Source organism: Ptychodera flava, chromosome 19 (genome assembly GCF_041260155.1).
Source record: "Ptychodera flava strain L36383 chromosome 19, AS_Pfla_20210202, whole genome shotgun sequence".
Taxonomy (NCBI): Eukaryota; Metazoa; Hemichordata; class Enteropneusta; family Ptychoderidae; genus Ptychodera; species Ptychodera flava.
The window spans coordinates 33,025,674-33,046,556 of record NC_091946.1 but is presented as its reverse complement, the minus strand read 5'-3'; the positions used below and the strand labels follow the sequence as shown (position 1 = coordinate 33,046,556).

Below are 20,883 nucleotides of genomic sequence, written 5' to 3'. Positions count from 1 at the left end.
TTTGAGCCGTACGCATGTGGCATGGCCGCTGAATATAAAACAACGGCAATGGCGGTGGAAAGCTAGTCGACACTCGGATGTTTAACGCCGGTATAGTTGATGAACCCAGGATGATCGGACAGTCCCTTAAATTGAAGCGTTTGCAACGTCTACCGTCCATACAAACGAAACGTTGAACACTGCAAGGAAAACGTCCATGATCGTTTTGAAGAGCAACACATATTTTAGGTCGAACACATCTCGTTTTCCAGAGTAGCCAGGTCTTTGCATAGAACAACACCGCTGTGTAAAACCCTTTGGCCAGAACCAATGATCTTAAATTTGCTAATACATACGAGTTATGTTTAAAAGTTGATGTATCGATCACTTTATTTAGGTCGTACGGGTTACAGTCTCGTGCTATATCAGTGTATGAGTAGCCTAATTGTCGATGCGTGCAAATCGAGGGCCACTCTCGGAGAAATCCTACCACACTCTCGGAGAAATCCTACCGGTGGGCTAAGCTTTGATCATGATCGTTTCCACAGTCAAAATCACAGTCCTTAGCAATTTGTACAGTTGTCCAAGTCCGACATATCAATAATTCATCACATAAGTTACGTAAACAATTGAATCAAACCAAACGGTTTGCTGTTGCCATTATTGGGCCTGTTGCGTACGTACAAGGGACAACTTTGCAGTAGGCTTGGTTGGTTACGGGGCGCCCGATCTCCAGTATTCTCCTTTCTTGACCTGATAGACTATTGTATTTTCTGCAGAAAATTCAAGGTTTTTATGCAGAAAATTCAAGGTTTTTACATGTGTGATGATGATGGCCCCCGATTTTCTAAAATGGCCCCCTTGGGACAGGAGTTGAGGCCAACAGTGGCCCGTTGTTTTTGAATCCTAGAATGAACACTGTGTAATTGTTTATCTAACATTGCGAAAAAGACGTCAACCACCGTAAAGCGGCGTGTGCTGGCTCCGACCAACCCTGAGCAAAGAGAGATAAAACGTCGCACTGCTGAGAAATCGTCGTTGACACGATGTCTTGACCACACTAAGAAAATTACTTGCTCTCTGGTGTAGACTATGTCTGGAACTGTACGAATACTTGTTTATTGGACTAGGCTTCGACAAACATTTAATTACGGTTTATTGTTTACAGACGGAAGTAATCCTGGTGTTTGGAGAAGTCACAGCACGTCATTATGTAAATTGGCTAGTGCAACGCAACGTTGTGTCACTCACGATGGATTATGGAAATAGCAATGCAAATGTGTCCACAATGTTTACAAAAGCTCCCGATTTAACCGGGATAGCCACGTGCATTTGTTTTGATTTTAAAAATCGTGAATTACACGGAAACCATTCCTTATCTTGAACTGGCGACACATCTCAATTCTGGGTCTTACTTTAAGGCGTATTCTCAGAGAATTTTGAAAATTGACAGAAAAATGAACAATTTGGTATTTATCATCCTTAAATCATGCATTGTTTGTGAAGAGTCTGTTGCATGCTGATGTCAAAGTGGAAATGGAACAAAAATAGTTGTTCATAATGATCGCAATTATTATTGATGATAACAGGTTTGTTGATTGCTAACTCATCACCCTTAGACATGTAACATCTTCACATTATGGACAAGATGACATTTGACAGTGACAAATGACTGTTTTCATGGCATATATCCACTTTTATATACATCAGCTGGCATGGCCGAAGTGTAATCACACAAATTGACAGTGCCTATGTTATCAAACAATAGGAGTGACTGTACCAATTGACAATGATACTAAAAGTGCCAATAGTGTTAGTGTCAGTTGCAACTGACAGTGCTAGTCACAATCCTAGAGTGTGGTAATGCCATGTAGTGCCAACCAACAGCGATATAATGACAGGTTGCATACTGGTACTGGCTAGTTATACTACACAAACAGTGACAGCACCATCTGACAGGGGTATACTGACAGTTCCAACTGACAGTGAAAGTGACAGTGTACAACTGACGATGGTTGTGTAAATTACAATCACATGACATAAATTGTTATCTGGACAATTGCAACTGCAAATCGAGCCTGTGATCTTAAGAATTAATTGACAGTATTACATTGACAGCATGCATGATTTTGACAGTAAATGTCAAAGATGATATTGGAATATAGAGTTATTATAATAATAATAATGCATGTATGTGATATGATCTGATTCATTGACTTACAGTTGGTGTCAGGTGCATTGCATTGCATCTTGGGATGCATGTTGGATATTTTCCATAGTCGTCAGGAAGATAGCATCTTTCATAACCACGGAAAAAAATCTTCCTTTGTTAATTTCTATAGCGGATCATTGTATGTTGGCATGGATCAAATAATGTCTTTCCGCCCATTTCCGTTGTAATTTCCATCCTTATTCCATGCTATCATGTCACCATCTTCCAAGGATGCGTCATTTCAGTCCCTTGTAGCCATGGATACTGTCACTAAGAAATATCATTGATCCATGATTCGCAAGGATCTCATTGCTGCCATGAACACTATATAACTGTAGTTTTCATGCCAATTCATGTTTATATTATGTTGCTATGACCATGATTATTTCATCCTGCATATGTACAAATAAGTTGTCATGGACAAAGGTCGTCATGGACATATCATTTCATGCTACATCAGTTGCTATGGTTACATGTATGTTACCATGGACACCACTCTTAGTGTAAATGTAATATTTTCATCCTTTTAAATCATGGATGTATCATCTTCCTGCATCTGTTGTCAAGGTAATAGGTTGCCATGGATACACCGGTATGCCCTGCCCTTAATCTCTCCAGTTGGTAAGGTAATGCCCATTCATTGATGCATTCGTAACACCCTTCCTCATTTCCCCCAAAGCATGTGCATGATGTTATTGATGGCTAGAGCTGCAATGCTTTTTCTGCGTTTCTCGTAAGCTCACGCAGTCACGACATGGAGACACAGAGCCCTGCGTGCCGATGATGATTCCCTGCGAGAGGGTAGTGAACTGAGCGATGATCAACATCCGTCCGGAGATCGCCGAGATTCCCACCGAGGCTGCAGTCGGAAGGTATGCCAACAATAAAACTTATCATTAAATCATAAAAGTAATTTAGGGGTCTTGTATAATTAAGAAATGTGTATGGCACACGAAATTGCTGTGTTTTATGGCAAATATCATACCCTTCCTGAATAAATATTTGAAAGTATGAACTGAGAAGATAAAAGCATGATCAAAAATTCCTCAAAACATTATAGATTACTTAAAAATTAGTTATAGGAAGTTTAAACATCTGACAGGTTTTTAACAACAAACATTTTGAAATGAACTCTGACTAGGTCATTGTGCAGGTTCCATGTAACGTAACCATGGCATATTGTTAGTATGAATTTGCCCAAGGTAAACAAATAGAGGAAATCTCCTCCTACATGCAATTAGTTTTATTTGTGACATATTGCATGTTTTTAATAAAATGTAGTGTAACACATCTAAGGAAAAATGCTAAAAATGTATCACAAATCTGAAAACTTCCAGTCTAAGGATCATTTATATTTAGAGTATGTCGTACATGCTCTTAGGTGGAAACTTATATTTTTGTTTTTATCAAACAGCAGGAATTTACATATAGAAGATGTTTTAATGGTTGTGAGACTTTAGAGCAATGTGTGAAGTGAAATTATGACTAGTAAATTTCAAGTTTAAATCTGTTACCAAGGAAATGATCGGCAGTTAGCATGAGGTAGATTTCAAAACATCATCTGTTACCAAGCATACTGCCAAACCTGACCTTAGTATTTAATTGACCTAGTAGTGGTTTTGATCTTGACAACCACATGCATTGGAACAGTTGAACCTTTATTAAAGATGGACGCTAGGTGTCATTTCTTTTATGTATGTATGTATGTAATTATTATTATATTATGTATATGTCTGTCTGTCTGTATATATGTCTGTCTGTATGTCTGTCTGTCCATCCAGATCAAAAACTTGCAAACCACTGCACGTGTTAAGCTGATTTTTGTTGTAGTGATGCCATATGGTGTGTAGATATGTTGTTGTTCAAATGAACCTGTCAGTCTCATAAATATGCAAATGAGGTAGAAAAAGGTGAAAATGGTCAAAAATTCAAGAACTCAGGAACTACTCATCTGATCATTGTCAAACTTGGCTTTTAAGTACCTTTAAGTCCACACTAATTTAGCTGCATTGATTTGATGCTAATATTGGCTTTTTTCTATTTTTAATGAATTTTTTCTGTATTATTGCCATTCTGTCAAAAAATCTTCATCTCTGAAACTAATGGTGTAATTGCTTTAATATTTGGTCTACAGGTTCCTACTGATGATAAAAATAGGATTCATTGAAATGATGGTGAAATTTGCATATTTGTGTTTTTGGGGCAATTTTTGCCACTTTTGGTCAAAAAATCTTCTTAGAAACTCTTTATACCATGACTTTCAAATTGGATGTGAGGTGAAGCATTTCATTCTGGGGTATAAGATTGATTTCCAGTGGAATTTTCTTAGTAATCATTCTGTAGGAATGCAATGTTATGTGTGTACTGGTACTGACTATTACAGTAAAATGGGAGCACAGTGTCATTAACACTATTTTTCTGTAATCAAAATATTTATTCTGTGCATACATCAAGATAGAGACACACTCACTCTAATTGTACACAGACAAAAATAGACCAAGCTAGTTGAAATATGGGTCAGAGTAGACTGATCTTTCAAGATGTTAGCCAGTATTACATGTATGTCAAATTTCATTTTAATTTTGAGCCAATATAATGACAGTGTTAAAGTTCTGACTCAGGTTATTCAGTGCTGACTGTAAACCACAAAAAAGTAAAAATCAGCAAAAGTTACAGCTTAATTCTGGCCTTTTAAGTACTTTTTTTAGAAGCCTGTGTTTGTACACTAAATGACCTGGAACACACGTCAGATAAAAAGGCATAATACAGCATGTCAGTAATGTGTTTGTCTAGAATGACACAAGTAACATGTACTGTTCTCTTACCTTATCTCTTAAGGACACAAGGGAAATCATATGAGATACCTCGGCTCCCAAAGCTGCAGTCCATGAAGTACTTTGAACCAGATTGGATATTTTCCCTTTCAATTTTTAAAAAAAACATTGTCAGGAAATCTTTTCAGAGTATTAAAAATTCAAGGCATCTTCTATATTCTTACATAATTCCCCTTTCATACCCATATATCCCTTTATTGAGGTTCAGCGTGTGCTGTGAAAGGTAAATAGGGTTTCACCGGAAGAAATTTGCATGTTGGGTGTAGACCTGTGTGTTTGCATGATGTTGCCAAATTACGCAGCACTGTAATGCAAGTGTGGGAGATAATCTATCTATGCGACTCAAAGTCCAATCCGTTTTTGCACTCTGAACCTCCATGTTCAGTTTTGACAAGAGATACATTGAATTACATTAAGGTAGAATGCGCCTCGGATACAACTATTTGGACTCCCAATTTTTTATTACCTTCTCGTGTCTATTTATAGACAGAGAAGGTATTAGAGTTGAAAACCAATATGCTGCTGTCAAGAACTTCCGTCTGTCAAGACTTCCGTCTGTCAAGATCCGTTGACCTCATGCCATTGTGATGGGTCATATCATAAACTGGTGGGGGTGTTCGTGGCTCAGGTTGAGGTGTGGGAGAACGATTTTGAGCTGTGACAAAAATCAAAGGGACTTAGCGGCATAGCCACAGTGTTAAGCCTTTCTCCAAGGTTTCTTAGTTGACTACAATCTATTACAGACTACTGAGCTTACGTTAGGGGTACTCACTTTGTGTTTGCTCACTCTGTGAGCGCTAGTGTTTGGTACTGAGTTGCGTGGATATCCCCTCATGGCCTCACGTGATCTGGGCCTGTTGCATAATCTGCAGAGATGATCATATGCCTCCGAGTCTGAAAACTGTCATTGTGTAAGCCTGTCGGCATTTTCCTTGCATTTTTTCTCATTTAATTTGCAAAATATCGGCGAGTACTTCAATATTTCAAGATAACCCTTTCTTCCCAATCGTTTCCTGGAGTTTCAGAGTCATATGAACGAAAATGAGTGAAAGTTTTAGACAGGAAAATCGGACGTCGGCCATGTTCAATGTTTACAGTACAATCAGAAGTTACGTGGAGGAATTAACCAACAAACACAGGAGTGTTCATGATGCCCGCCCTCTAGAGGCAGACCCTGCATATGAAGTACCACATTTGATGCTTGTGGAAAGCTTGACCACACAATGGAGCATTTAAACTTTTAGAAAATGACAAACTGAATAAGAAGGTATTCAGAAAATGTCAAATACTGAGGAAAAATGCGCAAATATTCAAAATAAACAGGTTAACTGATTGGTCAGTATAAAAAACAATGAAAATGTTTATGATCAAAAGTTTTTGAGATGCGCACATTTTAACAAATACAGAAATTATTAACATTATAATATAAGACCAAACTATTTTTCAGGGATGGGACAGGTTGAAATGAGGGGTGAGAGACAAAGGCACTCCTATTGCTGCATGTGGATGCAGCCACACCATTTCATTTACAGCATACTTATTCACTGTGTTGTGTTCAAGTTCCATATTGTACTGACTGTCATACAAGGATAACATAAGCAAATCAAATCAAATTAGAAAAGATCAATGCTGTTGTGTGGATTTTGCTGAACATGGCTGATATTTCGATATATATTTGGTATCCAGCAAAGGTATATTTTGATGTCAAGTCAAAATTAACACTACATTGCTGACAATATATTTTACGTTTCTGCATGAATTTTTCTTTTTTAAATTATAGTATATTAGTACTTCAAACAGATTAACAGTTATCGTGATGTCACCCCATAATTTTACATCACAAAGACTGTAATTCTGCCAATTTTTTTTTTTTTTCAGTCATTTTATAAATTTGCACTGCACAAGATGATTGAACAAATTGCAATGTTTGAATTTGTAAACTCAAAGAATAAAAATCCTTTGGTCACAAATTAAATTATTTTTTGAAAAGAAATTTACTCTTAAACACTTTTAGCATATATTCTTTACACCGGTCATGTATTTCAAGGAAAATATGCCTATTAAAAACTGTAATTTCTTCACTTTCAATTTTTTTCAATACTATGACAATTATCAGCCATGAGGTTATACAAACACAAGACCAGATAAGCGTTTTTCATCATTTCCACAGGACTCTTGGAAAATCCATTAAAAACAGTTAAAAGTGACTGGAAATGATCACTTGGTATACATTTAATTTACAGATGCCAGGTTGTGTATTTCACATGCACTCAGGTCAGTAGGGAAGTGCGTCATTACTATTTTGGACTGTTAATTCTTATTTCTGAATTGTTTAACTTTTTTCCACATTGAACTATCTTTAGGCAGTTTATACTGTAGCTTAGAATTTTTTTGATTGATGTATTTAATCATCTTTTGGGTTCTTTGGGTCCATATCCCACCTCATGCCCCTACATCATCAACTATTACCAACAACTCCATGCCAACAACCAATTACCTGACCTGGCCACACATTAGAGAAGGTACAGCGTCATTGACGGTATTTTATTTTATTTTTAAAGTAAATTGGTCTAACATTTGTGGCGGCTCATTTTGAAGCTCATGGTGTGAATTTAATTTTCACAGTTTTAGTTTAGTGCAAATCAAAATTTTGCATTTTCCCATCGAGTTAAGATTGGGATGGCGGCCATTTTGGAAATGAAGTTTCAGTGAATAATGGTTCATTTATTTCTCAAGTGGCAACATTTTTAGGGTGACCATAGATTTCTATTCTTGATTTCAAAAGGGACTTGTCTGAAGTTACCTTGAGGAAAGTTTGGGCAAAAGTTTAACTCCTTCTAATTTGAGGACTGAACTACCTTAGAGCTGAAAAAATATAAATTTTTAAAGTACTCCAGGACTTGTCATTTATGTGGAAAAGCAAATTGTTGTAAATGCATTGCATTTCATAATAAAACAGCAATAACAAAATAATAATGAACCATGTTATATTGTGCCAGCCATCTAAGTATGTACAGGGTATATGATGTGAAGGATGGCATCGCCCTGAGACAAGGCTGTATTAACTTTACTGCACAGTTTACTCCGAGCATTGATCTATCAACCATTTGGGGAGCAATTTGAACTCCATCTGTACTTTCTAGAGCAGAAAGAGAAACAAGATGGCCATCAGATGTTACAGACAAGTACGCTTGCAAAGTCCCATATTGACTCAATATGTCGTCCTATAACGGTCCATCAATGAGTACATGTCTCTGTTTGCATCGTAAAGTGATGTATTTTATGTGACAGCTCCTTCATAGTCTTCACACTACTTGCAGGTGTCAGAATCGTTTCTTGTCCCCTTTGAACAGACTGTATACTGTTTGGTTGTCATGGTTACATGAAGCATAAATTTATTTCATCACCAACCATGCAAAATTCTCTTTTGTCATAGAGATGCACCGTAGAAAAATATCACTGTTCAACCAAAGATTCATGCAATGCAATTCTTTTTTTTCCATTGCAAGTTGGTCAGAAAATTAGTTTCATGGTTTCAGTTCTAGATTCTGATGAAAGTTACATCCACATAATTTACTGACAATGAAATGCAGAGTCATGAGTAGATTTTTGTCTCGCTGCCAGATATGAGAATGTGAAACCCACTGAATTCACTCAATTCTGAAGGGGGGAATTATATCTTGTGAAAAGATATTTGGTTTACAATATATTAAACAGTTTATTAGTAGTATATACTTAATACCAAGCCATTATTATGCGGTTTGTTTACAGCATACATGTACATACCCAGGTGTATGTACCAGTACAATACTTATATCTGAAGATGTTCAGGAGTATTTTTCATTGTAAATGAGATGTGCCCAATAACATCAGATGTCCCTGAGGTTTTGAATTTTTCTCTTTTAATTTCTTGATATTTTCTGTTTTTTGTTTTGTACACAAAGGTACGGATTCAGTCCATTGACTCCACACTGGGTGGTCCGTTTAGTCACGGCAGAAAGAGTAAAAGAATGGATGAACATCCGCTGTTTCAGAAGTTCAGGAAATGGAGTCGAAAAGACAACTATGAGGAAAAAGATGGTGAGTTATTGTACTTTCTCATGTGTGTTTAAAAAAAGTGATCATGAAAACTAGAGAATTGCTCTTTTCTGTTGACAAAATTACACAAAAGTGCTGCAGAAGAAAAAGATGGTGGGTGTAGACTACAATGCTAAGTGATAAAATAATGTGATTTGGAAAACCAGGTGTGATAGCCATGTCTCCAGAAAATCAGGTAAAAATGTACATCTTACAAACTATTTGCAAAATGCAAAAATTCTGTACTTTAATTGACTGAGGTAGTGCCCTTTCAACAAAAACACCGATTATTATTTACCCATCACAAGATGTAACATGCCAATTGAACCCAATTGGTCCAATCCAATTGTTTGTTTCTTGAATAATTTATTGCATCTTTCATGTGCAAAGTGAACTGAAAGAATTACAAGCCTGGTTGAGATGACAGTAAAATTTCCAAAAAAATGACAAAAAGGACAAAACAAAAAAAAATTCTAAAATGATATGATGAATATGCATATTCCATTTCATTCCATTTGTTTTTTGTAAACCAACATTGATAATTGATACAAATTGATTTAAACAAGCTGAAAAATAAAAATAAATGACACATATTCTCAACTACATGTTCGTTTAATTAGATTCTAGTCGTAGAAGTTCCATTGATGATCTACAGGACATGGCTGAACCAATCAGAATACGTGAGAAAAAACTTGTCAACAAGGCAGCAATCTGCAGTGGAATGGTCAGATTTGCCTTTCTTCTTGACTGTTGTAATCCCGGCACAATTCCAGACCCGGAATTACTGGCCGCTGCCCTGGATTTGGTGAGTTCCTTCATATTCTCACCATGGAAAAGTCTGTGATACTGTCACCCATGAATGAAAGTTACACAGGGCATCATTATATCATGTGATAATAACTTAACATCTCGGTATCATGTACATATGCCATTACTAGTACATCATCATGTGTCATTCCAGTAAGATTTTAAGGTACAAATGTAGTTCAAGCGTGAAAACTGAAAGGTGTAAATTTTGTTCATACTTTTGTCAAGAGTAAACAATGCCCTTTCAAATCAAGAATAAATATCAGGGTTCACCGTGCAAGTTTGGTACTAGAGAAACAAAATACCAAATATTTACTGACACTTGGAAGTCAAAATGGCCACCATACATGTGCTAACGCTGTGGGGAAAATTGAAGCTTCAATTTTTACAAAAATAAGCCAATGCAATACTTTATTTACGCCATGAGCTTCAAAATGAGCCTCCATAAGTGGTAAACCAAAAATGTAACGTAAAAGTCTGAGAGTTTTAGTATCTGTTCCTCGGATGCATTCCAGATGTACATGATATCAATATAACTCAGCAAATTAAAGAGATATAAATGAAGAGATACTAATTGGGATACAATCATAATCTCAAATTTCATCATCACCATCAGACCATTACACTAATAGTGTTGCCATCCTGCCCGCTATGATACATGTACGTCACAATTAATATTTACATTGCTATAGTGTATGTGTACACGGATCTCAGATAAATGAACAGTTTACTATTTATTGCTGTCATTGAAGAGATGGTGTATTTGCTTTGCTGCTTGACTAGTTTTATTGAATGCAGAGCCCAGACAGGTTATAATTAGCCTTGCTCATCTAATGGAACAATGATACAAACTCACAACCAATAAGTTTAAATAACACGTTATGTGTAACGTGTGAAAATCATTTGAAGCTTATAATGATGAACAAATGGCATGCTGGCTTATTCTCTCTCACCTTTTCAGAGTAAAGATGTACGTACTCAATAGAGAATAAGATTAAACTTCATTGTAGTGATGAAAGCAATGATAAAGGGAAGCCATCAAATATTTATCAATTGATCACATTTTTCCACCTGTATGAACTTGTCTCTCTTTCAGGAAGCACCTGTTGTTGCCAGGGCAGCACTCTTCACTGAATGTTCGTTCTTTGTTCACCGTTGCAACAAAGGTGATTGGCCGGAGTGGATGCGTATGCCAGGTGGCAAAGTTGTAGATTTCCGACAGAGGGCGGGAAGTCACAGTCGGTCATACTCTGGACACCGTCGCCACATCACTCTTCAAAGAAATGCTGCAAGGATGTTCTATCTTTGGGGAGAGGTGAAGTGTTTTTTCTTGCAAATTAATTGTCACCCTTCTCTCTTTATAACGTCAACTGTCAAACAAAGAGTCTTGAAGAGCTGCTTTTGTTATCATGCATAGATCAATTAAAAACCCATTTATTTTATATACCAACCAGCAGTGAAATTTATTTACATTTATATATGTTATCCCATAAAGAACTCTGGAAGATGTTTATGAGGAAACAAAGTTGATGTTTATTCTGCACCATACATATAATGTCACTGAAGTCAATAGCTTGAGTAGTTGGTTAGTTTTTATCTGTGTGAAACTGTAAATGTTATGTAGAGGGCATCATATACTATAGTTTGTGTTTTAGGGTGCATGAAATCAAAACTATAATATGAGACTGTCAATACTTTGATTACTGTATAGAATGTAATTTCTTTAATCATGGTCAGTCACGGTCCAAATTGCATTAGGGTAAAAAATGTTTGACCATAGTCAACTGTGGGGTTATTTCCAAAGCATGGTCAATTGGGTTGATCATGGTCTTGAAGTTGAACTTTGTGTAACCATGCTAATTAACCATGGTTAACCATGTTGATTGACCATGATTAACCATTTTTTAACCATATTTAACTGTGTTCAAACCATGATCCCACCAGGGTACCTTGTAAACCAGATTTCAAAATTTAAACTTCAAACTTTCAACGTTTCTGAGGGTTGAAGATTATGACTTATACAGGAAGCCTTGAATTGACAATATTTTCGTGTCTAAAAATTCTTGTTTCCTCTAATAATTATCAATAAGAAGCAATAGCTATATTGATGTTGCATTGAGTTGACATATTAAGACAAGTACTGAGCATAAAATACTTGCTCTTTATCTGAAAATTGTGAGTTTGATTTCTATTTTCAACGTACGTTTGCTCCTATCAACTTACCCACAATGCAGTGTACCTTCGAGCTGCTCGTATTTCATCCTCTTAGCAACAAGTAAAATGCTGTCTCTGGTAGCAGGCACTGAATAGATGCATGTTCACACATCACAGGGTTAAAATGTGATGCCTCAGGTGGTATTGGCTGTCTAGATTATGGATGAATTCTGATAGAACCAGGAAATGTCATCCTCCTTAAATGTCAAACCGCCAAGTCTGCTTTCCACACATCTGTTTTGCTTTAATATCCAAATTTAACAAGAAACCTGTTATTCTCTGTTGGCCACACTCTGCAATGGCCTTGGCATTTTCAAATGGCACTTGATAAATATGCAAATCAGTTAATGATGAGTCTTTTTGATCACAATGTCCACAAGATCTCCTTTTACATTGTCTTTTCTGATCAATTACAGATCAGTAATATTATCGCAATGAACAGCAGAAATTGCCTTTCACAGTTAGACATAGTCGACTCTGTCAAAATTACAAATTACCAACGTATATCAATGATTGAATTACAGGACTCACAAGCGTCTTTTTTGAATTGACATTACAGAATATAATTCAGAATATGGCTATCTTTATTAGGGTTTATCGTTCTCTTGAAGAATATGTACTACTTTGTGTTTCACATGATACAATACTTATGCTGTAGTTGTTCAATGCCATGCATTCTACCTGCTATCACAAGTACAATACCTGTGTGATAATCATACAACCCCGGCAGCAGTTCCTTTTTCTGAGCTGATGTTTGACCGGTCAAGGAGTTTAAAGTTGTTTGCCTTTTCAGAATGACAATTCTTTCTTCAGTATAACTGTCTCTAACCCCAGTGTTTGATGTCTTCATACGTCAGGCAATCGCAGCCCGACTCGAAGAAATCGAAAAACAGGAAGCCAAGGAGGCGGTTTCTGTGGTTTCACTGATACGTGATCACTCCGTCAGAAAACAACTCAGGCAAGAAGATGATGATGAAGACTTCTTGGATGAAGGTGAGGTGGCGTTGTCAAGGCAACAAGATGTAGCCATTGGAAACATCGTCAGTTCTCTGACATTTAGGATGGATTACACTGAGGGGGAGCATTCATTATTTCCTGTTTTTCATTGTTCTCAATTCTTTTACACAAGGTTTTCATTACAGCTCTTTAATGATTTTTTAAGCTTGTGTTGTAAACTAAGCTTGACATTTCTGTTTAAAATCACTCAAGATCTCATACTAGCCATTCATCAGGATACATACCTCATTCCACAAAAACCAAAACGCGCAGTTAAACCTCGGAAATTCACAGATTATCATCACAGCAACCCAGTAACTAAATATGCATGTAATAATTCAAAACCATTCCAAATACCACGATCAAACACGGACATTTACAGGAACTCATTCTTTCCACGAACAATCATAGACTGGAACAATTTAAGTGACTCGGTTGTAACATCAGCATCAGTAAACATCTTTAAGGCAGCTGTCCAGTGCGATTAAGCACCTGCCTCTTCCCCGTTGATCATATACCAGTATTGGTGTCTTCAACATATTTATTCAGATTCAGATACATGTGAGCAACAGTGTGACGCAAATTTTTAAAAGTTCAAATTAATGAGATTATGTAATCATATGAAGAGGTAAATATAACATTCTGTAGATATACTTTGTTCTGTCATTTTGCCATATATGGCATTCAACACTGAAACTTGTGGAATTAGTAGTAGCTAATTTTGCAACGTGAAAAATTCAAATTAAGGTTCATTTATTTGTGCCTCAGGGACATAAAATTCGGACTAAATTTTTTAATGCTTTCCAGATCTACTGCATGTTGGGGCTCATTTTGAAGCTATTAGAGCAAAAGTTTTCACTGTCTTTTATTTTTGTGAAAATTGAAAATTAAATTTTCTTAATAGAGTTAATACAGGGATAGTTGTGACCATTTTGAATTTCAAATATCGGTAAATTTAAGATAATTTGTTTCCATAGTAAAAAAGTTTATATGAATTTGTTATTTTTATTCTTGAATAGGAAAAATAATGGTTAAAAGTTTCTTTAGGAAGTTTGAGTAAACATTATGTCTTTCAATTTCAAGGCCCATACTACCTTAATAGTCCTGGTCCAAAAGTGACGCTCTGTCTCCAAAATAAAAACGATGAGCTGTGTTCAACAGATTCATTACCCAAAAAGATCATGTGATGGCGGTACAAGCAAACCTGCGTGTACAAGCTTGTATGGAAATAGATGTATTTCTATGCGATTTGCGCACACAGGTTAACCTATTGAGCCATTACCAAGCTGCTAATTGCTTGTACTCACCCAAGACTACATGTACATGTCATGTGGTAGTACAATGCATTGATGCTGTACATCCAAAAGTCGGGTAGAACCAAACCTTTTATTGGTAAATGATTAAATATTTGTTGGTCACCAAAATAAACTCAGTCATTCTGCAGATGAAGCAGAGTGTAATCTGAAATAATGGCAAAAGGTTGTGACTTGTTCCTTTAATAGAGAAAGCTACGTACATTTCCCAATTGAATTTGCTTGTTGAAATTGACAGTGATGGACACTTGCTATGAGAGTGTTTGATCAGAATTTCATAATTGATTTGAATGCAATTTCCCAGATGATAATATTTTCAAGTAGAAGAGATGGCCCAACAAAATAATAGCATTGGCAGACACATTAAGGGGTCATCGTGTCGCTGTCAGTTGATGCCGGACAACATTAAAATCCAATAATCATGTCATGTTCAGGCGAAGATGAAAACACATATCAGCTCAATATTTTTTCACTGTGCTGTCATAACTAATAAACTAACAGCTGTTACAAAGGAAATTGCAATATTAAGAGATGGAGAAAACAAAATTGATGAAAAATTACAATTTCCACTGCTTGAGATGCAATACTACATACATAATGTAAAAGATACAATTCACTTGAATATCCTAGAATTTTGTGATTTAATCCAACAAAATGCTTGTTTTTCTCCTGTATTGTCTTAACCCTTTGAGTGCCAAAGTCAACTTTTGTCCCCTATAAAATGTACCCAAGTCAAATTTTTTTTAGATTTTTGCCAAAATTTTGGTGAAAACCTGTAGTCAATGAAATGAGATGTCCGTTTGGTCCAAAATAATCACAAAAATTACAGAAAAATTCATAAAAATTGTTAAAATGTTGCACTAAAATTTGGGTGGGAAAAATTACAGCACTCTAAGGGTTAAAACAAGTTCACAAATTTTTTTCTGCATTGTTTGTAAAATATCTGCCCGTAATGAAATATCAATGTAAGGAATTTTCACACAGAATGTATACATGTGTAGTAATTGAATATATTTTGGCCAAATACAGGTAGCTTCTATTTTTTCTTCCTGTGCAATCTGTCCTTCCTCGGAGTTAATAGAATTTAGTCCCTGGATGAGTTTTAATCCATTCAATATCAAATTCTTCATGTTTCTGAGAACATAGGTCTTCAGGCTATAATGGCTTCGGAGACATCAGGGCATACTGGTAGATTTCCTGTCAATATCAATTTGCATTGAAATGTTGTGTAAAAACAGTAAGACTGCCTTAGGTCTGGAGATTTTCCCATTGGACAAGGACACGCCTCAAATATCACTAAGGTCCATTTCACCTGAAGTGGAAAAATTATTGATGACGACAGCTTAAGGACTGTTAAAAGCCTTAATTAGTTAAGGTGCCAGCAATTAATTTCCCCCATGGTCATGTGATCAAACCAGTCTATTAACTGGTTCCAATAAACCATCATTATCATGTCTTTTTCTGGTTGAAAAATGATGAGTTGCAATGAAGTGGTGATCCCCCAAATTATGATTTTAATTTAAGGTAGCATTAAATGCCATGTGATGGACTATTACATTTTTGACAGGGGTGATCAGGATTCTGTCATTGTCATTTGTTTCCTGCCCAACATTAGATAAATTTATGTTTATGGATTTTGCATCACATGCATATTATTTTTTCCCCAAAAATTTACATTTATTTCATTTATCAGCGTGATTACAAAAAGTTATATTGGCAACTGTTGCTTTGCAGTTGTTTTTAACGTCTGTTTTTTAACCACCCCTCCCAGGATGTATTGGTCCATATGGTATTTGTGTGTGGTGAAAGTATTTATTAAGTGTACAGTGCCCTAATCATGGTCTTCTTCTTAATAGGCAGTGTTGTTTTGCCTCTCGACCCTCGAGATGTACACAATTCTCCCTGGTCGTAAAAAAATTGTTTAGCCAAATAAGTTACTAATATTATATAGGGCTCAGCCCTTGGTGTCGCGCCAGGGGTGAAGATTGGCAATGTTATTTATATTTGATTCATGATAAACTGTATTTGTTACTTCATAAACGTTTATATGTCAACTATGCCCAGTTTCCCTCTGATGAAAGCAGTTCACGTACGTACACGACGTCAAACCCTGCAGCAGGGCAGGTATAGATTTTCTGTAGTGTGTGAGAAATTTTGGACAAAATTGGCAATTTTTACAATGATAACAGCCTATTGCGTTAAACAAGGGACGTATTATGCAATCATTATCATTACAATGGTAACTGCACTGCCCACCTTCCACTTGCAAGCTTAAAACTATAGTGTTCCGTCTAAAAACTGGCAATTTTTGAATCTAATTATTGACACAGGGGCGCTCTTCTATAATTCAATCCCAGCATTCTTTGTGAATGCCCCCGTTCATATGCACGACAGTTTTCTCCCTTTATCTATATTAACGATATTTTGTATCAGCGACAAGGTGCATAATAACATTTACTGGCTAATAAAAGAGGTATATTTTATAAAAGTCATGTTATATAATTGTAATTTGTTTCGTATTTGTTTATTTACGAGTACTCAAAAAATAAACATGGCGGCGCCACGAAAGAAGGGTACACTTCCGGTTACTCGCATAGTATATTATGAATAAGCGCATGCGTAGTCAGTAAGCCGCTGGCGCGACTATTAATTAGTTTATAATATTAAGTGAGAAGATCTGTAATAGTGACATATTAAAATGCGAGTCAAGAAAGTGAGTTATATGACAAGTAACAATGAGCAACTTAGGTATTTCAGAAACTAAACTTTATTTTCTGATGAAAAAATTGACATTATCATTTGTATTAGTAGGTTACACTTTTTTCACTTTTTTTCAGCCACTGTGAATGAGAGTGGCAGCAGTTGCCCACACTCCTTGAAGATGATCGCTTGCCAGCTGCTTCTTGAAGTGACCACCTTCATGAGAGAGACCTATCAATTCCTTCCAAAGCCGCGGCGCTTTGACCGCGGCTTCTCCGAAAAAGTGGAAAGCAGCTCCTCAGGGGTGGAAAGGGGAGGGGGTGCAGCTGTTGGGTTTGCTGGACTTGGGGGCAGGCACTTCAGTGTGACATCATCTGGTAAATCTGGCCCAGAAAGTACAAGTATATCATCCCCTAGCCCTTCAGCTGCAAGACATAGTCTAGCTACATTGCTAGTGGATATCCCAGCAGGTGAGCGATGTTTAACATGCAAATTAGGTATGATCCACATATCACTTTGTTATGGTTTATTATAATTCCAAGAAACCCTGTTTTTTTGTCTATATTGTAGTTGCACAAACTTTTTAACACAGGAACTATTTTTATGGATTTACGATCAAAGTGAATAAATTTAACAAATTGGTGCTTTTCATTCTCCATTCTTCTATCAGATTTGAAAATTTTCCTCACAAAAATATTACAAAAGTCCTATATTATAATCCCTGTGCATACACATAAAAAAATGACTGTCAGCTCACTAAAAGATAGTAATATGATTGGTTGTAGAATGTACACACCTGTTTAACCAAAACTTCATGATTATTCTGGCAATGAAGACATTGACCAATCACAGATAACTTTGTAAGAGAGCAGTTTGAGGTTCAGCAATAATGCATTGGAAATCCTTCAACCTTCTGCCAGCCTTTGAATTACAAAATGGAAGCCTCAACCCGATTTGTCAAGTTTTTAACTTTGGTCGTAAATACGAATCCCCACAGCTGTAGGTTTTTTGAATCGACCCCTGTTCACCACTCGTTTTTTTATACCTAAATTGTTTGTGCACACCTTGAAATCAGCTAAAATATGTCATCAAATTTTTTGTCATCTTTTATTCTTGATTTTTTTTTGTTATCTTGTGGCCGGTTTTTATCACAGTTCGCACTATGTGCTGTTGTTTTAAGCTTTTCATTGTCAGCTGTAAAGTTTCCCTGCAGAGTTCTATTCTTCGTCATTGTGGACCAAAATAGCTGTTACCAGTCTTGTCCTTTGTAATTTCTTTTAGCCAGTATTATGGAAAAGTGTATGCCGAGGGTCCTCAACAAAATATTTTGCTCACAAAATTCACAATGACTTGAGAGAAAAGTCTCTCTCTTTTTGAAAATGTGAAAAACAAAAGTAATGACCAAAAAAATGGTTTTGATTATGTGACACCTTTGGGACAGGATGGGCTTGGCATTCTCTTGTAAAATAGAAATAAACTATAAAAAAAGACCGACAGTTATAAAAACAAACATCATCCATGCAGCCTGTTGTAAGAGATATACACTTTCATTGCAAGAGAGATGAACCAGGCTCATAGCCTGAGCAACGTTAATGTACTTATGAGTGTACAACATTCTGTGCAGAATTTTGTAAAATGCCCTGTAGGGGGCGCTCTTTACTCTCTCAAATGTCCAAGGCAGTCTGTCCCAAAAGCTGTCAGCTTATTATTACATTTTTGCCTACAAATATTTTGTTGTGTACCGATAAGTGTTGCCCGTGATAAGCATAGAAATTTTATGTTAAAAAAAACCAGTAAGATCATAATGGCAGATTTCTGTTGTTAATTATATACGGTATCGTCCCCTTATTCGTGAGAAATTGTTTTGATAAGTGAATCTCATGCTAATTTGATATGTTTCTTTTGCCTTGGATTGTGTTCATTTGCATGAAATTTGCTGGTGAGTAACCAAACATGTTGCTATGGTTACAAATGATGTTACACATTACTGACTTTCACATACCGAATATTAACTTGAGTTTCACATATGTTGGTAGCTCTACTGCAAAGAAATACATGTATATCGGAAACGCATCAAGCATCACCTTACAATATAAGCAGTCCCTACAACTCATCAAGATCTACCATATTCAAATTCTCTCACATGGCTATCACATGACTATCACATGACCATCATTACAGCATAAAACCCCTGGATATTAGGGTAGAATAATCTTTCAGAATTATGCAAATAAATTCCATATTTCTCTGAAAAGTATATGCATGCTATGTGATACATAATGCATTTATTAACGATAGAATGTTGATGACTTCATGATTACAAAAGACTTAAAATAACATCTGTGAATAAGTTGATAAGAATAAAGGGCACCTTGAAAGACAGATTCTATTGCATGCTTGGAGTTTAGAATGATGCTGAATGGCTTAAATTTCAAAACTATAAAGCTAAGGGGCTTATCAAACTTTCCTTTTCAAGAATTTTCTAATGTCTCTGTGATTTCAAAGCTTACATCATGTTTATGCAAATTCAATCCTACATGTAGGTTTGTCTGTATTTAAGTTTATAATATATTTGCCTTTTTTGAATTTCATTATGCATAAATTAACTGGCAGTTTTACCAGCACTGGGAAAGACTTCACTCACATCTGAAAAGCGGCTTCAGTAACACTTGGCAGAGCTTAGCTAGGCTATGTAACAATCTCACAGACTGCATGCACAGTTGAAACTGTTGTGGGTAATTTGTACCATCAGGACGATGATATCGATTATTGCAGTAACTTCTGTGCTGATTGCTTTGCTATGTAGTGTATATATTTTATGGTGTGCACCACATTTCTTTCTCAATTTCCAAGAAATAAAATTTTAAAAAAGTTCCCTTGCAGAATTTGTGTTGAAAATAAATTATACTTTATACCAGGCCATGGACAAATCTTAGTTCAGAAAAACTGATTTATTGACTGAATACTTCAGCACAGGTATTATAAATCGATCATTGATGATTAAGAAAAATTCTGTAATGTTTCAGTGTTACATATTCTGGAAACTCACTATAGCAATGTCTGCAAATTGCATTATGGAACAAAATGCTACATCAAAGTATTAATTATGCAAGAAAATTTGCTAAGTCTGGTTTTAGTGTGAGATAGCCTTACACACTCTTGTCATTACCTTTGAATTACTTCTGAAGATTTAACAGCATATCTTGTAACCATTAGAGGATACATAACACCCAATGTCTTGCATTTGTTTAACCAAACATGCAGACCCAATAACTTTCTTTGACATAAGAGAAAAAACTGTTGTTATTTTGTTCACAAAAATTCTGCAAGGGTACACCATTGACAAAGAATATTGATCAAAAATGATTGTTTTGAGATCATCAGGTGCTATGCTTCCCTAAAATAGACTCTGATATTGGAGATGATTTTTCCTCATGATTTCTTGAAAAAAGCCTGAGAGAAAGAAAGACAGAAATCTTAAAATGTATTTCTGCCCCATAACACATAGTATAACTGTGCTTAAACAGGAAGTTTTCATCAGGAAATGCAATTCGTTTTCAAGCTTGGCTGCAATGCATACACCTACTACTAACATATTCATATGGCTTTTGGCTGAGCTGTCTGGCGGGCCATGATTATCAGCCCATAGGCCCATTCAAAACCTAGAACCAAACACATTACGAGACACCTTCTAGTAGATTGAATCGATCTTTAATGTTGCAATTGATGTTTTAAAGAGTAGGATCTCCTA

At 36.0% G+C, this 20,883-nt stretch overlaps 1 protein-coding gene across 8 annotated transcripts in view; it reads left to right on the top strand.

Moving 5' to 3' along the window:
* Positions 1-20,883, top strand: part of LOC139119319 (protein unc-80 homolog) — a 182,207-nt gene that overhangs the window by 95,992 nt on the left and 65,332 nt on the right. For 7 of the 8 annotated variants that reach the window (XM_070683076.1, XM_070683081.1, XM_070683080.1 and 4 more), the window contains 6 exons: positions 2,930-3,063; positions 8,970-9,105; positions 9,723-9,907; positions 11,006-11,224; positions 12,981-13,116; positions 17,270-17,602. In XM_070683076.1, coding sequence (XP_070539177.1) covers positions 2,930-3,063; positions 8,970-9,105; positions 9,723-9,907; positions 11,006-11,224; positions 12,981-13,116; positions 17,270-17,602 — 1,143 coding nt within the window. The remainder of the gene's footprint in view (positions 1-2,929; positions 3,064-8,969; positions 9,106-9,722; positions 9,908-11,005; positions 11,225-12,980; positions 13,117-17,269; positions 17,603-20,883) is intronic. The other variant, XM_070683075.1, reaches the window with a different exon arrangement.